This window comes from Symphalangus syndactylus, chromosome 9 (assembly GCF_028878055.3).
Source record: "Symphalangus syndactylus isolate Jambi chromosome 9, NHGRI_mSymSyn1-v2.1_pri, whole genome shotgun sequence".
NCBI classification, from domain to species: Eukaryota; Metazoa; Chordata; class Mammalia; order Primates; family Hylobatidae; genus Symphalangus; species Symphalangus syndactylus.
Genome location: NC_072431.2, coordinates 82,272,355 through 82,291,349, shown reverse-complemented (window position 1 = coordinate 82,291,349; position 18,995 = coordinate 82,272,355). Strand labels below are relative to the sequence as shown.

General features: G+C 40.8%; 1 protein-coding gene across 1 annotated transcript in view; it reads left to right on the top strand.

Moving 5' to 3' along the window:
- The window catches only part of ABCA13 (ATP binding cassette subfamily A member 13), a 514,266-nt gene that overhangs the window by 182,883 nt on the left and 312,388 nt on the right, over positions 1-18,995 (top strand). Inside the window, exons 30-31 of the mRNA XM_055294536.1 lie at positions 10,163-10,339; positions 11,707-12,013. Of these exons, the coding sequence (XP_055150511.1) occupies positions 10,163-10,339; positions 11,707-12,013 (484 nt within the window). The remainder of the gene's footprint in view (positions 1-10,162; positions 10,340-11,706; positions 12,014-18,995) is intronic.

Sequence of the window (18,995 nt, the reverse complement as noted above, 5' to 3'; positions counted from 1 at the left end):
ATTTTTAGTAGAGATGGGGTTTTACCAAGTTGGCCAGGCTGGCTCTAACTGCTGACCTCAGGTGATCCTCCCGCCACGGCCTCCCAAACTGCTGGGATTATAGGCGTCAGCCTCCACGCCCGGCCTCATTATATAATTTTAAAAAATAAGTTTTTGCTTTATTACAAAAAGTATATATGTCTGTTATAGAAACATTAGAAAATACAAATAAGCCAGAAAACAAATCCACCTATAATCTTATCACCACAGATAGCTATTTTAAAAGCCTCGGAGTTCTTTTTTAGATGAATTTATATGTACTCATATGAAGATAAGTATATGTATTTTCACAAAAATGATTATACTGTTCACATAATTTTGTTACCTGAGTCTCCTGAGTTTGCATCTACCATGGTGCTAGTGTTAATGCAGATGTCTTAGAGCGTGAATCGTACCTGAGCCACGTTTGTTCAACACATTGCTGCTTAGCCAACACTACTTTTGAATAGGTTTTCCTATTCAAAAATTAAGATTATTATAAAAGTTTTTCATATCCATAAATATTGACTGGTACTAAGAAAAAGTCCCTTCATCTAGCTCTGCCTTCCATTTCACTCCATAGTATGAATTTAAAATTACTTAGGAATTTCTTTGGATCGGTCTTTATATTTCTAACTGATAGACCTATGACAGTATTTCTTGATTTATTTGTTACAGGAATTATCAATTGATTTCTTGTTCTGAAAGATGCAGATTTAGTTTTGTACTACATCATTTCCCCGATCAGTTGCTCCCACTGTGGTAATATGACCATTTTAGTTGTCATAAAACAGTATGAGGAGATAAATGTTGTTCAGTGCAGAGTCAGGCTATGCATTATAATGACATTCCCTTATTTACCATGTTTCCCTTTTCCTAGAGTTTCATGCTGTCTTGCTACTACATGAAACACTTGTTCTCCATTGCTCCCAGCTCCTGTGTGCCAACACATCGCCTTTATGTTGAGTCCTTTTGTCTGTGCAGACGCCACCCAGACCCTCTACCACGCTCCACCTGGGCAGGCTGCCCGCTCCTGCCAGCACCCAGCTGCTTTCCTAGGAATTGTCTGCTCTGCTCTCCTGGGGTGGATACCACAATTCCTGGGCTCTAGGTCCTCATTTTTGTTCTGTTGTCATGTTTTGTGGGTTCATATTAATCAGTGTCATCCTGAAAAAGAGAATGAGAGAAAAAATTCCTGAGTGATTTTACTCAGTAAAGTAAAATTACATCTGAATGATATGTAGAAATATCCCCTATTTCATTATCAATAATTTTGCATCTCTTCTTTCTCTCTCCTTTTTGCTTTTAATCAGTCTTGTCAGAGGGTTATCAATTTTTATTAGTCTTAAGAAAACCCACCATTTATGGCCTTATATTTCATTTGATTTCATTGATTTTTGCTCTCTATTGGTTTTATCCTTTTGCCCTGTGTGTGTGTATGTGTGTGTGCTTGGTAACTTCTTGAGATGAATACTTAAATTATTCATGTCCACCTTGTCTTCTTTTCTGATATATATACATAATATATATACACTCATTACTAGACATCTCCCTCTGGCATTACCTTAACTGCATCTCACTAGTTTTGATATCTTGTATTTTCACTCTCATTCAATTAAACATATTTTAAACATGTGGTGTAATTTCCTTTTTTTTTCACCTTTAGGTTATTTGAAAGTCTATAGCTTAATTTCTAAATATTTGGTATTATTTATTTATCTTTGGGTTAATGACTTCCAGCTTTACTTCACAGTGGTAAGATAATGTACTTCGCTAATATGATTTCATTTGTTTAACATTTATGGAGACTCACTCAATCCTTGCACACAGGGTCAGTTTTGGTTCCTGCATTGTTGGGTGCCGTCTTGAGCATCCTCACTGTCTCCTTGTTCCATCAGCTCTTAAGAGGTGTGTGTTTACATTTCTTGTTATGATTGTGGGATTGCCTGTTTCTCCTTGAGGTTCTGTCCACTTAGGCTTTATATACTTTAAGGCTGTATTGTATTTTCTATTGAGGACTTGCTTGAGACATTTATATTTTCCTTTGTTTGTATTTAAATTATCTTCCTTCCAGCCTCTCCCCCTTCTTTTACTTCTTTATTTCTTTCCAGAAGTTTTTCTGTGACTTACTTAGGTATGGTTTCTTATGAGAATCCTCTTTTGGCTCTGTAGCATTTCTTGAATCAGTGGCCAAATATCTTACATTTGGGGAAAGTCTTATCTACTATCTTTTGAAGCATTGCTTCTGACCACTTCTCTCTCTGCTTTCCTCTGCAACTCTATCTAAACATGATGAAAACTTTTCACAGTATTCAATGCTTCTTATATTCTTTTCTATATAATCCAACCTATTTTCTCTTTATACTTCAGTTTGTGATTTCTTTTCTTACTAGTTTTTTAATCGACAAATTCTCTCTTCAGCTGCATCTAATCTATTAAACATACCAATGAAGTTCTTCATTTCAGTTGTTGCATTTTCCACTTAAAATTTAAATTTTATTATTTTAAAATAGTTTTTAGCTCTCTGGTGAAAGTCTATTTTCATCTAATTTTGGACACAATACTCACATTTTGGAAGTGCATGTTTGTGAGCTTTAATACTTGTCTTTTGTGGGTATTTTTTTAGTCTATTTTTCTCTCTTTTTTTTTTTTTGGTTATTTTTCTTGTCTCCAGGAATATTAAGGATTAAAAAAATTGAAACCAGACATTATAAATGGAAAATTGTAGAAATAAATTTGAGTCTCCTGAGAGTGCTATATTCCTCTAGATAACGTTATTTTCCTGCTTATGGCAGAGAGCTAGGGCAGGGCCAAGTTTTCCTAATCCAGTTGGGGATGGAGTGGATTGATGGAGGTAGATTTCAGCCTTAGTAGGGAAATTTCCAGTTTCCTGTACTCCTGGATAGATGCCCTATTTGGGTGGGGTGGGGATCTCACCTATAAAGCTGATATCGATTAGGGCCCATGTAGATCCAGAGCTCAAAGTCCCATGGACCACTGGAGACTCAGCCTCTCAGTTTTTGGCAGGACCAAATACCAGGCTTCCCAAGGTTCTCTTTTCTCTTGCATCTCTGACCTTTGAGCTTTTGCTGCCTTGGTAGCTCTTTAAAGTCTTTATATAGATTTTCTCTTTTTTTTTTTTAAATTTCAATAGGGTTTTGGGGAGCAGGTGGTGGTTGGTTACATGGATAAGTTCTTTAGTGCTGCTTTCTGAGATTTTAGCACAGCCATCACCTGAGCAATGTGTAGACTTTTTTAAACTTTTAAACTAAAGTCTTTATATAGATTTTTTAAAGGCCATTCATATTTTCTGGTTGTTCTTGGAAGGAAACTTCATCTGCCCCACATTGTCCTCCATTACTCTAAGTGGGGGTTTCCTCAGTATGGCCTTTCAATCTGAAGATGATGGCTCTTCAATTAAGGGGAGTTTTCTTGTCATCGTTTCTTTGATATTTTTACCTCTCTATAATAATAATGCTATTTTAACTTTAGTTTATTTAAAAATTACTATTACTGTTTTCTGTTTGTTTATTTTGAGTTCTCTCTTTCATATTGGAGGGTTCGCTTAAATGTTTGGTGACATTATGAGTGAGGCATTAAAACCAGACTGAAAGTGTTTTGGTGAGTAGAAGTTATTGTGACTCAGTTCACATCAGTAGTTCTCAACTGAGATTGATTTTGTCCTCCAAGGGATGTATGGTTATGTCTGGAGATATTTTTGGTTGTCACAGCTGGTCACAGCTACTGCCACCTAACAGGTAGAGGCCAGGGGTACTGCTAAACATCCTACACTGCACAGAACAGCCCTCCACAACAAGGAATTATGGGCTCAAAGTGTCTGTAGGGCCTGGATTGAGAAACTCTTATTTAGAGCAATAAGATGGAGTCACTTCTTGAAAACAAATTTCAGGAGGAGACAAATTGGAATGTCAAATCCTCTGGTTTGTTTTGGCTGATGCCTGCCATATCTAGGGTCCCAAGGTATATACACTGAATGGGGAACAATCATTAACTTGTATTATTATCTGGAGCTTGGCCCCACATTACTGTAGAATTTTGTACTATGTTGTTTTATGTCCACCTATATGTGAACCTCAGTATTGTTTTTGCCCTTTCTGACTTAAAGTAGCCTGTGTTTCTTTACCATGCTTCTTGTTCCATGGGCCCTATGTGTTTTTCTTGGCTCATTTTTACTATATATTATGAGATGAGGCAACCCAGTAAGAGCCGTGATTCTAGGACTCTCACCAGAGGCTTCGCCCATTCGTGTCCTGTCCTCCGTAATCCATCTTTCTCTCATAGCAGTGCCCTCATCATTTAGGTTGGGGAGCATACTCAAGGTCTCCAAGGTGATGGAACATGTTAATACTAGACCACATTTTATTTTTATTATATCTAGTCCATTGTGCAGGAACTATTACCCAAAAAAGATATTGCTTCTTTCCTCCCAGAGGAGGGAGATCTGCCCAGTGTCCTAAGACCTAAGAGTTTTTGTGTGGAGCTGCTTTTCTAAGTTGTAATTAATGCCACATAATAACGTTTTAGTCAACATTGATCTGCATACATGACGATGTTCCTGTGAGGTCATAATGAGCTGAAAATTCCTACTGCCTAGTGACTTTGTAGCTGTCATCACATTGTAGAACAACACATTACCCACTTGTTTGTGGGGATGCTGTTGTAGACAAACCTACTGCACTGCCAGTCATATAAAAGTCTAGCACACACAATTATGTACAGCATGTAATACTTGATCATCATAATAAACTACTGTTATTGGTGTATGTATTTAATTCAATTTGGAGTGTACTTCATATATATATTTATGAGTTAAGTGTAAAGCAGCCTCAATTAGGTCCCTCAGGAGGTATCCAGAAAAATCCATTGCTAGCACAGGAGATGACAGCTCTGCATGTGTTAGTGTCCTGAAGACCTTCTTCCAGTGGGACAAGAGGTGGAGGTGGAAGAAAGTGATAATGACCCTGTATAGGCCTAGGCTAATGTCTGGTTTTGTGTGTTAGTTTTTAACAAAAAAAATTTAAAAAGAAAGAAAAACCCTAAAAATAAAAACAAGCTAGCTCATAGAATAAGGATAAGAAGAAAATATTTTTGTACAGCTGTACAATGTATTTTGTATTTTAAGCTAAGTATGATTACAAAAGGGTCAAAAAGTTAAAAAATTAAAAAGTTTATAAAGTATGAAGTTACAGTAATCTAAGGTTAATTTATTTTTGAAGAAAAATTTAAAAAATAAATTTAGCGTAGCTTAAGTATACAGTGTTTATAAAGTATAGAGTGGTGTACAGTAATGTCCTAGGCCTTCACATTCACTCACCGCTCACTGCCTCATCAGAGCAACTTCCAGCCTACAAGCTTTATTGGTGAGTACTCTATACAAGTGTATCATTTACTACCACATAAAGTCTTTCATATCATATTTTTATTATACCTTTTCTATGTTTAGAGATGTTTAGATAAACAAATACTTACCATCGTGTTACAATTTCCTACAGTATTCAGTACAATAACATTCTATGCAGGTTTGTAGCCTAGGAGCAATAGGCTATGCTATACAGCTAGGTGTGCAGTAGGCTCTACCATCTAGGATTGTGTAAGTCCACTCTGTGTTGTTCACACACGATGAAATTGCCTAATGCTGCCTTTTTATGCTGCATTTCCCAGAATGCATCCTCATGATTAAGTGATGCATGGCTGTAAGATGTACCTGTGTCTCCCAATTATATGCATGATAAGAAAGCATAAAGCCTTCTCCAAAGCAGTTTCGATTCTGCTACTGGAAGATAATGAAAGTCACACTGTAGTGAGACCAAGTCACTCTTCGCTGTGCTTAACATCTGCCATTTTATGCAGTTAAATTGTCTAACCACGCTTACTAGGCAAGCTTATAGTGCAGCCCATTCCAAATAACAAATGATTAGCAACATACAGATGCAGTAGAAAAATGTCTCCAGTTTGCCACACTGCAAAATTTAACAATCTCCACCTCTCCATTAAAAAGAAAAGCCCCCCACAATGCACAATATACTTTTTGGTTTTCTATTTTCTAGTTGTTCTGCTTACTTTCATGCAGAAAAGTTAATTAAAGATATTTAGTTGGAGGCTTGCTCTCTCCTTATAGCTGTTACATGATAATAGTTAGCACTTACTGTAAATCAGGTTATAGTGTATATATAAACTTCAACTACATTTACTTTTCACAATAATTTCATGGGTAATTTTGCTTTTCTTATGTTACAGATGAAGAAAGTGAAACTTTTTTAGATTAAATAACTATCTAATATAAAACAAGATAAATAGTGCAGTTGCCATGGGAGCAAAGCCATGTCTTGTCAGCTTTGCAGCACCAGTGACCTGCACTCCTGGAGCAGTGACAGCAGGGGTCAATGCCACTTCTATGTTTCCAAACCAGGTTGCCCCAGCCCATGTCTTTCATGGGTTTTGCTTTTTGATGTCTCCTAGGGCTATAATTGCCCACAAGAATATCCAACTTTAGCCTCATACCCACTCTATTTAGAAATCAGAAGAACCCTCAAGGGAGTTTTCATCACAGCCATTGCATACCCCATATATACCAGTCATCACAGTAGCGTTTCACAGCACTGCTTTCTCCAGAACCTGATACCTCAATACTTCTAGCAGGTGCTAGGCAGTATTCCAGGGCCCATGGAAAATCATGGAGCAAACATGATGAAATGTCCAAAGGAATCACTTTTGCAGCAACATTTTGGGGAAAATGAGACATAATTTTATACTAAAAAAATGAGTAGACTAGTACGATATATAACATTTTCACACACAAAAATCAGTTATTTCATGGAATTTTCACCTTCTCAAGGCTCATCCAGGATCCTGTCTTCTTTTTGCACACCCTTGTATCCACCCTCCTCCCTGAGTGGAGTGGCTTGAGAAGTGCAATGCAATAAGGCACCCTCAGCACAGTATGCTGGAGTCACCAGCCAAGGGCTGGTTCAGAGATGTGGTGCCATCTTAGAGAAGGAAATAGAGAAAACAGACAAGAAATGTTAAGAACTGCTGGTGTCAGCACTGGCTCTGCAATGGCCAGTCCAGGCCAGCTGTCCAGCCCTGGCCCTCTGTGTTCCCACAGCAGATAAATCGGAGTGCTGAATGTTTCATTTTGGTTGGGTTGGGTGGGGGTAGGGCTGGAAATCTGGAAATTTCCCTGCCACACAGGACATTGCTTTGATTGTGCTGTATTACCTGAACTGATACTGGAGTCTTAGAGTAAGATAAATGCAGTGGAGTTTGTCTCCTCCTCTACTGGAAACAATTTTATATAGTGTATTAATAACTGTGATACTAGGAAGTAGTTATTGAGTGCTCTCTATGTGCCAGACACAGTGTCAAGCATGTTACACGTTATTCTACTTCATCTTTGGAAAAAGACCATTGAGTAGATGATTATCATTTCCCTTTCATAAAGAGGATGAGGATTATTCAGCCTCAGATGCCCACTGAGGGGTGGTGAGCAGGCACCCAACTCCATCTGACCCATAGTCCACAAGGCTCAGTAGATGGTGGAGATCCTGTGTCCCTATCTCCAGGCCAAATGGGCACCATGCCAAGATAAATTCTTTAAACCAAGCCACGTGACCTCTTGTTGAGTGAGGTGGGCTGGACCAGACTGCTAGCCACCCTCTAATCCTTCCACGTCAGTGCCGAGGGAAAGGCCTCACTGGTGTGCCTTACAGTGGCTCGGAAGCTCAGAACTTTTCCAAGGAACCCTGAGACACTGTGTCCCAGTTGGGGGACTCGGGGGACTCATGACACTCTGAAGCAGAAAACTCGACGCTGTGGATCCTTCTAGCTCCTCTTTGATTGTGTCATCCAAACAGCCAACAGTCCTTTTCTGCCTTAAACCTTAGAAAGTATTGACTATAAAACTAAATGAGAAATGAAAACTGCTGTGCAATTACATGTTTCTGCTATTGACACCATTTGAGAACTCTGGCTTGAGCTATTTTCTTCTCACTGATTTTTCCAATGAGCGTGTTTTATTCTTCTATGAATTCAGTTTGATGGTCTTAACTTAACCAGGCCCTTCAGGCTCTACCAAATTGGGAATTGCAGGAGGATTTCTATGAGATGTGTGTGTGAGCTCTGATGGCAATAGTTAATTGATCTTTACTAAATGGCTTTATGCCTTTTTTGTATTTTTTATCTCTCTCTGGAAAACAGTACCAAGATTTTCATTCTTTCTAAAGTACAGATGATAAATCTCAGGCTTAGAGACTGGCTCTTTCAAGGCCCTACAATATTTGGTAGAATCAAAAACCCAATTCTTTGAATTCCAAATCATGTAATTCTTCTACTATGTGTTAGGCAGGGCTGTCTGGAATTCCTGATGTTTGAATATTTTTAACACAGTAAGCAGAAGTTTCATATGGTTCCACTCAATATAAATGCAGCCTGGTGTATTTGTAAGAAGGTGGATCCAAAAGCTAGATGGCATGTGTTTGAATCACGGTTTTGAAACTTACTGGTTGCTTATACTCTTTGTGCCTTAATTCCTATACTTTAAAATGAATATGCCACTAGCAATTCCCTATGGATATAAGGATTCAGTGAGACAATACACAAGTGTCCAGAATTGTACCGGGCACAAGACTGACACTCATACAATGACACTTCACTATTATTGCAGATATTTAGCAAAAGCTTAATTATCAGAAATCTAGCCTTCCCAAATCCTTACACTCGTGTCTTGGCCTGAGATCTGCAAATTACTGGAACATAATAACAGCAGTTACAACATAATGAATAACAGCCTTTTCTGTGAGAAACTGTGCTATGTAGGTTGAGGGGATGAAGGGCAGAAGGAGCCCGACACTTCTGGATGTTGTTTGGAAGCTTACATGTTCTCATCCATCTGAAGTTGGCAGATGGAAACTAATCTTTCCTTACCAGGGAAGAAGTTGAGGCCAGGACATGTCAACTGATTTTTCTACAGACCTCAGGATGATGGAGATGGATCTTCACGTAATTTCTTATTCAGGGCTGGCCCCCCTTTACAGAGCCCCAACATCCCTTTCAAACACAGGCAGGGTGCCAAGCAAGCAAAGCCCAGACTTAATCCAGAAACCTTGGAAGCCAGGAGGATCTGGGAGCAGGGAAACCAGTAGAGGAGGGAAGCAAGCATGAGAGGCAGAGGCAGCCGTCAGTGGGTACTGATGATGCCATGTCCGGGGACAAATGCCCACAGGATGGCAGGTAGGCTCCAAGCTTCGATGGAGGGTGGAAGTGAGCATAGGGAGCGGCTCACATCATTTGGAAAGTTGAGTGTTCAGGAGGTCAGTGAGATACAGGAGGGCCAGCAGGAAGCAGTGCCTGCACACAGGGCCAGGGATAGATTGTTGTCTGTCACCATGCATCTTTCCTGCTGCTTTCCCTCTTGAGGTCATGTTCTGGGCATTCCCATGCTGCCTTGCTCTAGATCATTTGGTTTTTCCAGCTCCTTCCTGAAACTAGAGTGAAAATACTGAGATATCCTCAGCTTTTTACCCTGAAAATGTTTGATGTCGGCGTTCATAACCAAGGTGTTGCGACTCTGCTGCTCTATTTATGTTTCGAATGCACAGATCCAGGACAAAGACTATATACAAGGATTTGGTTTTCTCAGTGTCCATGCTCCTTGATAATTGCTTTTGCAAAATTAATGTAATAAAATGACTTTCCCAAAATGACTGCTTCAGGGAAGGCATGTTTTTTTTAGAATTACTTGACTCCAGGTTGAAACTTTTTTTTTTCTCTGAGCTCTCTGTGAGAGGGTCTTTCCTATCACATGTAGACTTTCTCTCTGTTGTTTATCCTGTTGTCTCCAACTGTGTTTCCTTAGGCTGCTGTATTGCCCTTTGTGCTTCAACTGCTTTTTTCATGTACCTGTAAGTATCAGTGTTACAGAGCATGCGTATAAAAGGGGAGAGTTTACACTCAGCAAGTAAATGCCAAATTTCGCATATGACCAAAATTTGACTCTTTTGAGCAATTTTTTAGTGGAAGAATTCATATTCATTTTCAAATTCATTTGCACAATCTCCACTATATGAGTGGTAAGCACTGGGGGGAAACAGAAGTTGATCTGTCCTAATCTGTTCACTTTCCTCAGGAGGGCTGCTGGGTGAGATGTTTAACCACGCAGGCGCTGGACGCTTCCGTTTCTTGGGCAGCATCTTGGTCAATCTCTCTTCCTGCGTGGCGCTGAACCGTTTCCAGGCTGTACAGTCTGTCAACTTACTGGAGACTAAAGCACATGAACTCTTGCAGCAGAACAGCTTCTTGGCAAGTAAGTACTCAATGAAAAAATATGTTCACCAAGGTGCCAACTTCTGTAAGTTGTCATTTTGGGAGTTTCTCCTTAAAGATGTCTTATGATAGCTCAGAAAGAAAAGAAGTCCTTTCCAGATAAAACATAAAATAAAGCAGAACTATTTGCCTTAGGTAAAACATAAAATGAAGCAGAAATATTTGCCTTGGTTAATGAAAAGTTGTACCTTATGCCATAGTGACTAATAACGTTTTTACCATCCTAGGATCAGTGCTATTTACTGCATCTGCTTTTACCCTTTTATGACATCATGTTCTGGTTAAATCTCACGTCATAAGTTATATTATTCCTGATTAAAGTTATACTGTAATTTCCTGCATCACCTTTCCTTTTATCAGAGTATCTTGATATCCTGGTTGGGGCGGAGAGCAGGCAATGGCCAACTCTGCTTCATTATTTAATCGTTCACCCATTCAAGATAAATATGGTGGTGCTCTCATATTCTTTTGGAATACACATTGAATTATTTTTAATTGAGGTTTTGTATTAGCTTTTTAAGGTTGTTGTAACAAAGTATCGCAGACTAAAATAAGAGAAGTTTATTGTCTTAGAGCGCTGGAAGCTAGATATTCCAGATGGAGACATCCACTGGTTTTTCCTGCCGGCTGTGAGGAGAGAATCTTCTCTAGGCCCCTCTCATTGGCTTGTAGGTGGCCATCTTCTCTCTGGGTTTCTGCACTTCATCTTCCCTCTATGTATTTCTCTGTGTTTAAGTTTCCCTCTTTTTATAAAGACACCTTCATATTGAGTTAGGGCGCACCCTAATGGCCCTCATTTTAACTTGATTACTCTTTAAATGTTATCTCCAAATATAGTCACATTCTGAGGTACTGGGGGTTAGGACTTCAACATGTGAATTTAGTAGGGGACATGATTTAGCTGTAATAGGCTTTATACATGCAATTCAAAGAATCCATGTGGCATAAAATAGAATCCATGTATTTAAGTTATGAATGATAAGTAACCCCAAAGAGATGGATTCTGCACATTGAGTTAACATCTGCCATCAAGAGAAAAAATTCCCTGCAAAAAACATCTAACAAATAATTTCTTTGTTATTGTGGTTGATTATACCACAGTTTGCTTTTATGAAAAATACAAAGCAGCACTGGACAGGGAATTAAGAGATCTTGGTTTAGGCTTACCACCAATTGCCTGTGTGACTGAAAGTCAGCTTTGCCCCTGGGGGCTCGGGCTTTGAGTCGCAGGAGTGGAGGGCTGTGAGTCTCAGGCTCCTGCAACTTTCCTGTCTCACCCAGTGTAGACGTGGTTTGAGCCACTCCCTACAGTGTGCTAATGCTTTGTTTTTCCTTTTCTGCCACTAGGTATCATTTTCAACAATTCCTTATTTGACAAGAACCTCAGTTCAGAGTCTGTCAAACTGCCACCCCGTGTCTCATATACAATCCGGACCAATGTGTTATACAGCATGCGAACAGATGTGGTAAAAAACCCTTCTTGGAAGTTCCACCCTCAGAATCTACCAGCTGATGGGTTCAAATATAACTACGTCTTTGTCCCACTGCAAGACATGATCGAAAGAGCCATCATTTTGGTGCAGACTGGGCAGGAAGCTCTGGAACCAGCAGCACAGACTCAGGCGGCACCTTACCCTTGCCATACCAGCGACCTGTGAGTAGCCTGGGGCTGGAGCCACCAACAGTGAGAAGGGCCTTGCATTTGGCAAGCTGAGGAGAGAAAACTCTGAGTTTTTCTATGGTTATTTCAAAAAGCACTGTTAAAAAAGTTCACCCCCCACTTTTTAATTTCGTAAGGTTCATTTTTTTTATATGCTTGTACTCTTCAGGTAGAAGAAATATAATGGTTGAGATAATACAATCAAGTGAAGTTTTAAATTTGACATCAGGCATCATCTATAGTTTTAAATACACTTAAAATAAATTTGATGAATAACATTCACAAGGGCTGTGGATGTCCAACAAAAGACTCCACTTATCTAACCTTGGGGAAACTGAGGGAGGTTATTTTCTCTGCAGTGCAAATCCTTAGACATAGGCTGTATACAAGACAGGGTGGCGAGGGATTCCATACAGGCCTTGGTCATGGCTTGGGTACCCATGAAGTAATACAAAAACATTTAGGAGTTCGATTGTGTAATTTGGCTGGTGACATCTACAGGAAGAGAGGGGAAGCTCAGTGAAGGGCTGGAGCAGCTGGAAAAGAGGACTTGGAGGGGACATCATGGAGGCATTAAAACAGCCATCAGGGAGGCCACGCAGGGGATGTTTGCAGAGAGGACTGGAGACTGTGGTCGGACTGGGGCTCAGTGAACCTGAGGGTGAGCTTGGATACCTTGGCAGGGTCAGACAATGAAAGGACTTCAAAGCTCACCAAAGAGGGGTGAGCTGTATTGCTGTGGGCTGTGGGGCTCAGCCTGGATTTCTTACTTTCCTCATGGTGCATACTGTTCTCATAAGCATCCTGCTCCCACAGCTGGCCTGGCTGTGGATAATGTAGGTCATTCATTTGCAATCCCTGCATGCTGGCTCTGATGCAGGGCCTCAGAAAGGTACCACCTTCTTACCCTCTCCCAAAAGCACACTAGGAAGTAAGTGGCTGAACACGAGGCTACTAAAGGGACAGGTTTGCGTGTTCTCTTAGTTATGAGAACAGGGACAAGTACTCATCCTTCATCGAAACACTGCCAGTAACAACTCATGGCACCCCCTACCCCTGACTGGAGCAGAGCCATGGACCACCAAGCAGAAGTCAGGACTGCCTCTCCAGGTGACTGGGCGACACACATATGAGGATAGGTGACTTGATGTCTTGACCCCTCCTTCCTGTCTAGTGATATGCTGCATACATAATAGCACATCCACCCATTTTTTATGAAAATGCTGGTGGTACAGGAAGAACTTTCCCACAGTGGGAGGATAAAAGGCTGAAGACCACCTGATTGAACTTATCTCGGGATAGCTTAGTGTGGTGCAGCGAACAAAAGGTCAGGAAGAAAGAGACTAAGGCGACATTTTCACTCAGGGGCTGTCTTGTTAGGCAGACTGTTAGTAAGCCTCTTAACTTCTTTCTTTGTAAAATGATAGCTTTTCTTTCTTTTCAAAGTGATGATATTTTTGGCTATGAACATTTTCAACCCGTGATTTTCTGCTCCTAAAGCATTTTTCTTGGAGGTGATAGCAGCAGGAGCAGAATCCAAGAAAAGTGATGTTGTTGGCTCGTTGTCATGCACAAACACTTCATACCCAGTGCAAACACCTGAGAGCTCTGAGAATTAGTGATCTGTGTTAGATACTGGGAGAAGCCGATGTTTTATTATGCTCATTTTCTAAAGGCAAACCTGAAATCTATTGCATTCTCATAGTCTCCTTCTAGCTCCAAAGTATGCTGTGATCTCCACCCATGAAAGAGGGGCGTTGTGCTTATGTGGATGGGAACATGACAATTCCCTCTGCTCCGGTTCACAGGAGGAGACTGGGGGTTTACTTTGTCCACTCTGACATAGGATATTTCCCAAGAAGGCACAATGGGAAGAACAGCATACACTCCTACAAATGTATTGATGGAAATCCAGAAATGGCCTGAATAATCAGTTTTCAGTTCCTACTGATCATAGTGTATGGCTAACAGATATTGCAAGAGAGCTGGAAAGGAGGAATTGAGGGACATGGATGGAGACATATCTTTTTCACCCCTTGAAGATAAATTCTGGTGTATGAGAAACATTCCAGCCTAAAACGTTGGAATGAGTGGAATACCCAGGTATGATTCTGATCTCATGGAATTACCTCTCTTATTCTACTACTGGGATACAGCAACATAACTCTTCAGAAGTATTGCTTTATTTCTTTGAGAAAGATGAAGAAGTATTTTAATTCTCTGAAATATTTAAATCTTTGAGATTTCTCATTGTGCTATATCCATCTTTTATCTCTGGTTTCAAAGTCTCCCTTTCTTAAGGGTTTAGAGTACCTGCAGTGATTGAAACACAGTCTGAGATCTCGAAAGAACTCAGTCACTTGAGTAAAAATCCTAAAGCACAGTTTGTACTGTAGATAACGTTCGTTAAAATTTTTTTAGCAGTTTCCTCCTGCTTACTAAATGAGCTACATATTCATTAATTTATGAATTTATTCAATGACATTTATGTACTATTTGTCTGTCTCTAGACTGAATAAGTAAAGAAAATAAGTAAATCAGTAAAGAAAATAGGTGAATTAGTAAAGAAAATAGGTAAAAATCCCTGCTCTTGTGAGACTTCCAGTCCAGGGAAGCAGAGGTGCCACAAATACAATTAAGAAGACAACTGCATTGAATGATAGGAAGCACGAAGTGCCATGGAGCTGGGAAATAGGATGAGCAGGGTCAGGGACACTAGGAAGGGAAGATGGAATTGTTAATGTGGATGGAGTAGACCCTATCAGGAAGGTACCATTTTAACAAAGACTTGACGGGATGCAGAAGCACGAGGGGAAGTGTGTTCTAGGGCAGAGGAACCCCCCATGCAAAGGCCTGTGGTAGAAGTGGCCTAGGGTATGTGTGAAGAGTCACCAGAGTGGAGCGCACAAGGGCGAGAGGGTGGGAGATGAAGTCAAAGAGCTGATCACAGATTGTATGGTTGCAGGTGATTGGAGTGGTATTAAAAGGCTGCTGGAGAGTTTCAAGCAGGAGTGATGTCATCATCTGACTTATACTGTAAAAGTCTTGCTCACGCTGTTGGGTGGAAAAGAGCTTGTAGTGGTATGTGTGGGACAGAGAAATCATTTAGAAGGCTGTTGTAATAACCCAGGTGAGAGATGATGGTGGCTTGGTCCAGTGTGGTAGCAGAGAAGCTGGTAAAAAGTGGTCAGATTCTTGGTTGCATTCAGGAAGTAGAGGCAACAGAATTGCCAAAAGATTTGATAAGGGTGTGATAGAGAGACATCAAGGAAGATTCCCCTATTTTGGTCCAAGTAACTGGATTGCTGGAATTATCTCTAACTATGATAGAAAAACTGTGGGTAGAGGTTTGGAGGATAAGGATAGAAACTCAGCTTTGGACATGTCTAGTAGGCAGATTTGTTCAGAAGGCTGGGACAATGTATGGATCTATTAATTTAGGAGTCTCCCCCATTTTGATGGCATTTAGAACTCTAAGATATTACCATGGGAAGGAGTATAGGTAGAAAAATAGAGAGGGCTGAGACCAAGTGTGGGGCCCCTCCCATGAAGAGGTAAATGAGAAGAGGAGACGGAGAAAGTATCACTGAGGCAGGAGGAAAACCTACAGAGTGTGGAATCCTGGAGGCCAAGCTGAGCAAAAGACTCCAGGAAGGGGAGTGATCAAGTGTGTCATATGTGGCTCATGGGTGAAATAAGGTAAAGACAGGTAATGGACAACTGGATTTACACCATCCAGGACTTCATAGAGAGCAGCTTCCATGATGTGGTGAGAATGACAGCCAAATTAGAGTGGACAGAAGGGAGACTTAGAGGGGCAGAATTGGAGAGTGAACTCAGACAGCTCTCAATGGGAAGAAATGGGCAGTGACTTCTTCTTTGGGAAGAAGTTTTTTTTTTTTTTTAAATATAAGATGCTACCTGGGGAATAGTCCAGTAAGATGGGAAAATTGGTAGTGTATAATTTGGGGGAACAGCTGTGTCCTAAATTAGTCAAGGGGAAGAGACCTCAACAAGTGGAGAGACCTACTATAGGTGGGAACATGGCAATTCATCTGTGGTAACAAAACCTGTTTAACTCTATTTAACTAAAAATTTTCCACTTTTCTTACACACAGATCTCTCTCTCTCCTCTTTTTATTTTTCATGTAGTATCTACCAGCAGCTCATGGAATTAATGTCCTGAAAGGCATGCGTTGGAAAATGTTGCTGGAGACTGTAGAGTTGGATAGGCAGCAGCAGTTTTTGAAATTTCATGTTCCTATCAACCCCATGATTCATAGGCAGTTACCATAGAATAATTTTAGGATTGGGACTATAGTGTGTACTTCATGAATATAAAGGAATTCAAATGTTAACGTATTGCTTCAAAGAATAAGCCAACTTAATAAACAGGTTTTCAGAAAACAAAAACCACAACAATGTTCTGGAATTGTTTTATATGCACAAAGAATATTTATTTCAAAGGGCACCTGTCATTTCCTCTATTGCTTTTTGGCTGCTTCAATTCCCACCACCCTGCGGTGGGTTCAAGAGGAGAAATGGAGCGTGCTGGGTCAGGCTGAGTGATGGCTCCCGTGAGGCATTGCATCTGGACTTTGATGTGTCTTGGGCGAAGTGGAGAGTGAAGGGTTGACAGCCACTCATGCTTGAAATGTTGAATTCCTGCTTAAAAAAAAATCGGCTTGATCCACAACAGACCAGTGAGAGGACCTCTCATTTTATTTATTTTGATTGTTTCTCTTCCTTGGGCTCTACTTCAGGTAACTTTATTAAACACCTCTCTCTTCCATTTAGTCAATAGTCATTGTTCTCAGCAGAAATTCCCGTTCCTAATGACCCTCAGCACTCAGAGCTGCTGGAAGCCCCCTCCGTTACCCACAGGCTCTGTCCTGTCCCACCAACGCAGGTAATTTGTTGGTGATACCAACTGTAGTGGGAGGAGAAGAAAAATCCTCATTAAATTTTACAATTCTTCACTTTCTCAAGCCCCACACAGCTCTTATAAACTTATCTCCTTGCTGGGCAAAGGAGGATGATTTCTCATTAAAACCTCAGCAAATTGTTTCTCCAATTTGTCTATGTTCTTTCCCTCAACAGCAGCAAAGTAATCTCTTAAAATTGTATCACATTAAAGAAATCATCTCATTTATCCTCCAAAAGCCTTAAAAGTACAGCAGAAGAAATTGAGACTCTGATAGGGTAAGTTATTTCCCCCAACATCTCACAGCATCTTAATACCCCTCACTCCCCAAATAAACTATTAATTGCCACTTGCTACTTTTAAGCACTTTGTGCAGGAGCCTTCGTCACTTGGCTGCCATTTCACTCCATTGTATTTGAAAGTCTGGTATGTTTTCGGCCGGGTGTGGTGGCTCATGCCTGTAATTCCAGCACTTTGGGAGGCCGAGCGGGGCAGATCATGAGGTCAGGAATTCGAGACCAGCCTGGCCAACATGGTGAAACCCGGTTTCTACTAAAAACACAAAAATTAGCTGGGCATGGTGGCACGCGTCTGTAATCCCAGCTACTTGGGAGGCTGAGGCAGGAGAATTGCTTGAACCCAGGAGGCAAAGTTGTAGTGAGCTGAGATTGCGCCATTGCACTCCAGCCTGGGTGACAAGAGCAAACTCCATCTCAAGAAAAAAAAAGAAAAGAATGCCTGCCTGGCATGTTTTCTTATATCCTAGCCAGAGCTTGGATTTGAGCAGTAGTTCTTAACCTTGGTTGGTGGGAATTTGGAAGTGTGTGGGGTGTTTTGATGGTAACAATGGGGACCAGTGTATGTTTAGCGCCTAAGGGCCAGAGGTGACAATTGTTGTGTAATAAATGACACTGTACTGTGCAATGAAGAATAGTCCTAGCCAAATTCCAAAACACCCTCATTTAGATCCACTGTTTGCTCTGCCTCTGATAAATTATTTCAAGGGCCTTCATCATCCACTCATATAGTTATTCCTCTATTCATCTATGTAGAAACATTTTGTTTTCATATTCACTGTATGACACACATTCTATGCTGGGATGGATGCAGAGATGAGCACTATGCAGTTCTTGAGGTCAAGCAACTCACTGCTTAATGCAGTAGTTAGTGGACATTCATAACTAATAAGGGGCGAAAAGGGAGATACAGATACTTCAAAAGTGACAGCACTGGGTTGCTCACAATTGGTTTCATGCCTTCCTCTACCTAGTAAAATATAGGAGAATTTCTTGGTAGAATTTTTATGACCTGGGAGTCCGAATTAAGGTCTCAAAATCTCCTTCTTTAGACATATTGGATCTTGACAGTGCATCTCACCTTCTAAGTTTATCTGATCTCTTTCGAGCTTCCTGGATCCCTTTAGAGTCTCAGACTTGGCATGATGACAGAACTGGGATGAAAAAACTGCATTTGGGTGCCAGCTTTGACACTTGCTGGTTCACAGGACCTTGGGCCAGTTTTGCACCAGCTTTGGGTGTCAGTCTCCTTACCTCGTACGGGGTATGAACTGCTGCCCAGAACATTGGCTTGTAGTGCGCAGTAAAGTATCCTGCTTGAGGAGACCTTGAGACTTGTGAGGGGCAACACCAGGCACTGTGAATGGGTGGGATGCTCTGAGTGGCAGCCCACTCCATTCTTGGGCAGCTTCAAATCTGAGAAAGTTCTTCCACCTACTGATGCAGAAGGTCAATACAGGTCTGATGTTCTTGGATGGTGTTAGATTCAGAGAGGTGAGGATGCACGCGAGCATCTTCCCTTCTCCCTGGCTTTCCCAAGGGAGTTACAAAAACTAGGAACAATAAAATGAATGAGAGCCAATGTTCCCCTTTGTTTGTGGTTAGGGAGGTGCACTTACTTTCATGCGTGGCTCTGGCAGTGGCCGAGTCAGGAACACTAGAGTCTTAAATGCCCCTTACTTCACCTTCCCTGACCTCCACTCGCCTCCAATTCACAAATCACGTCAGACTTCAGCTGGCTGTGTTGTGCAGATGG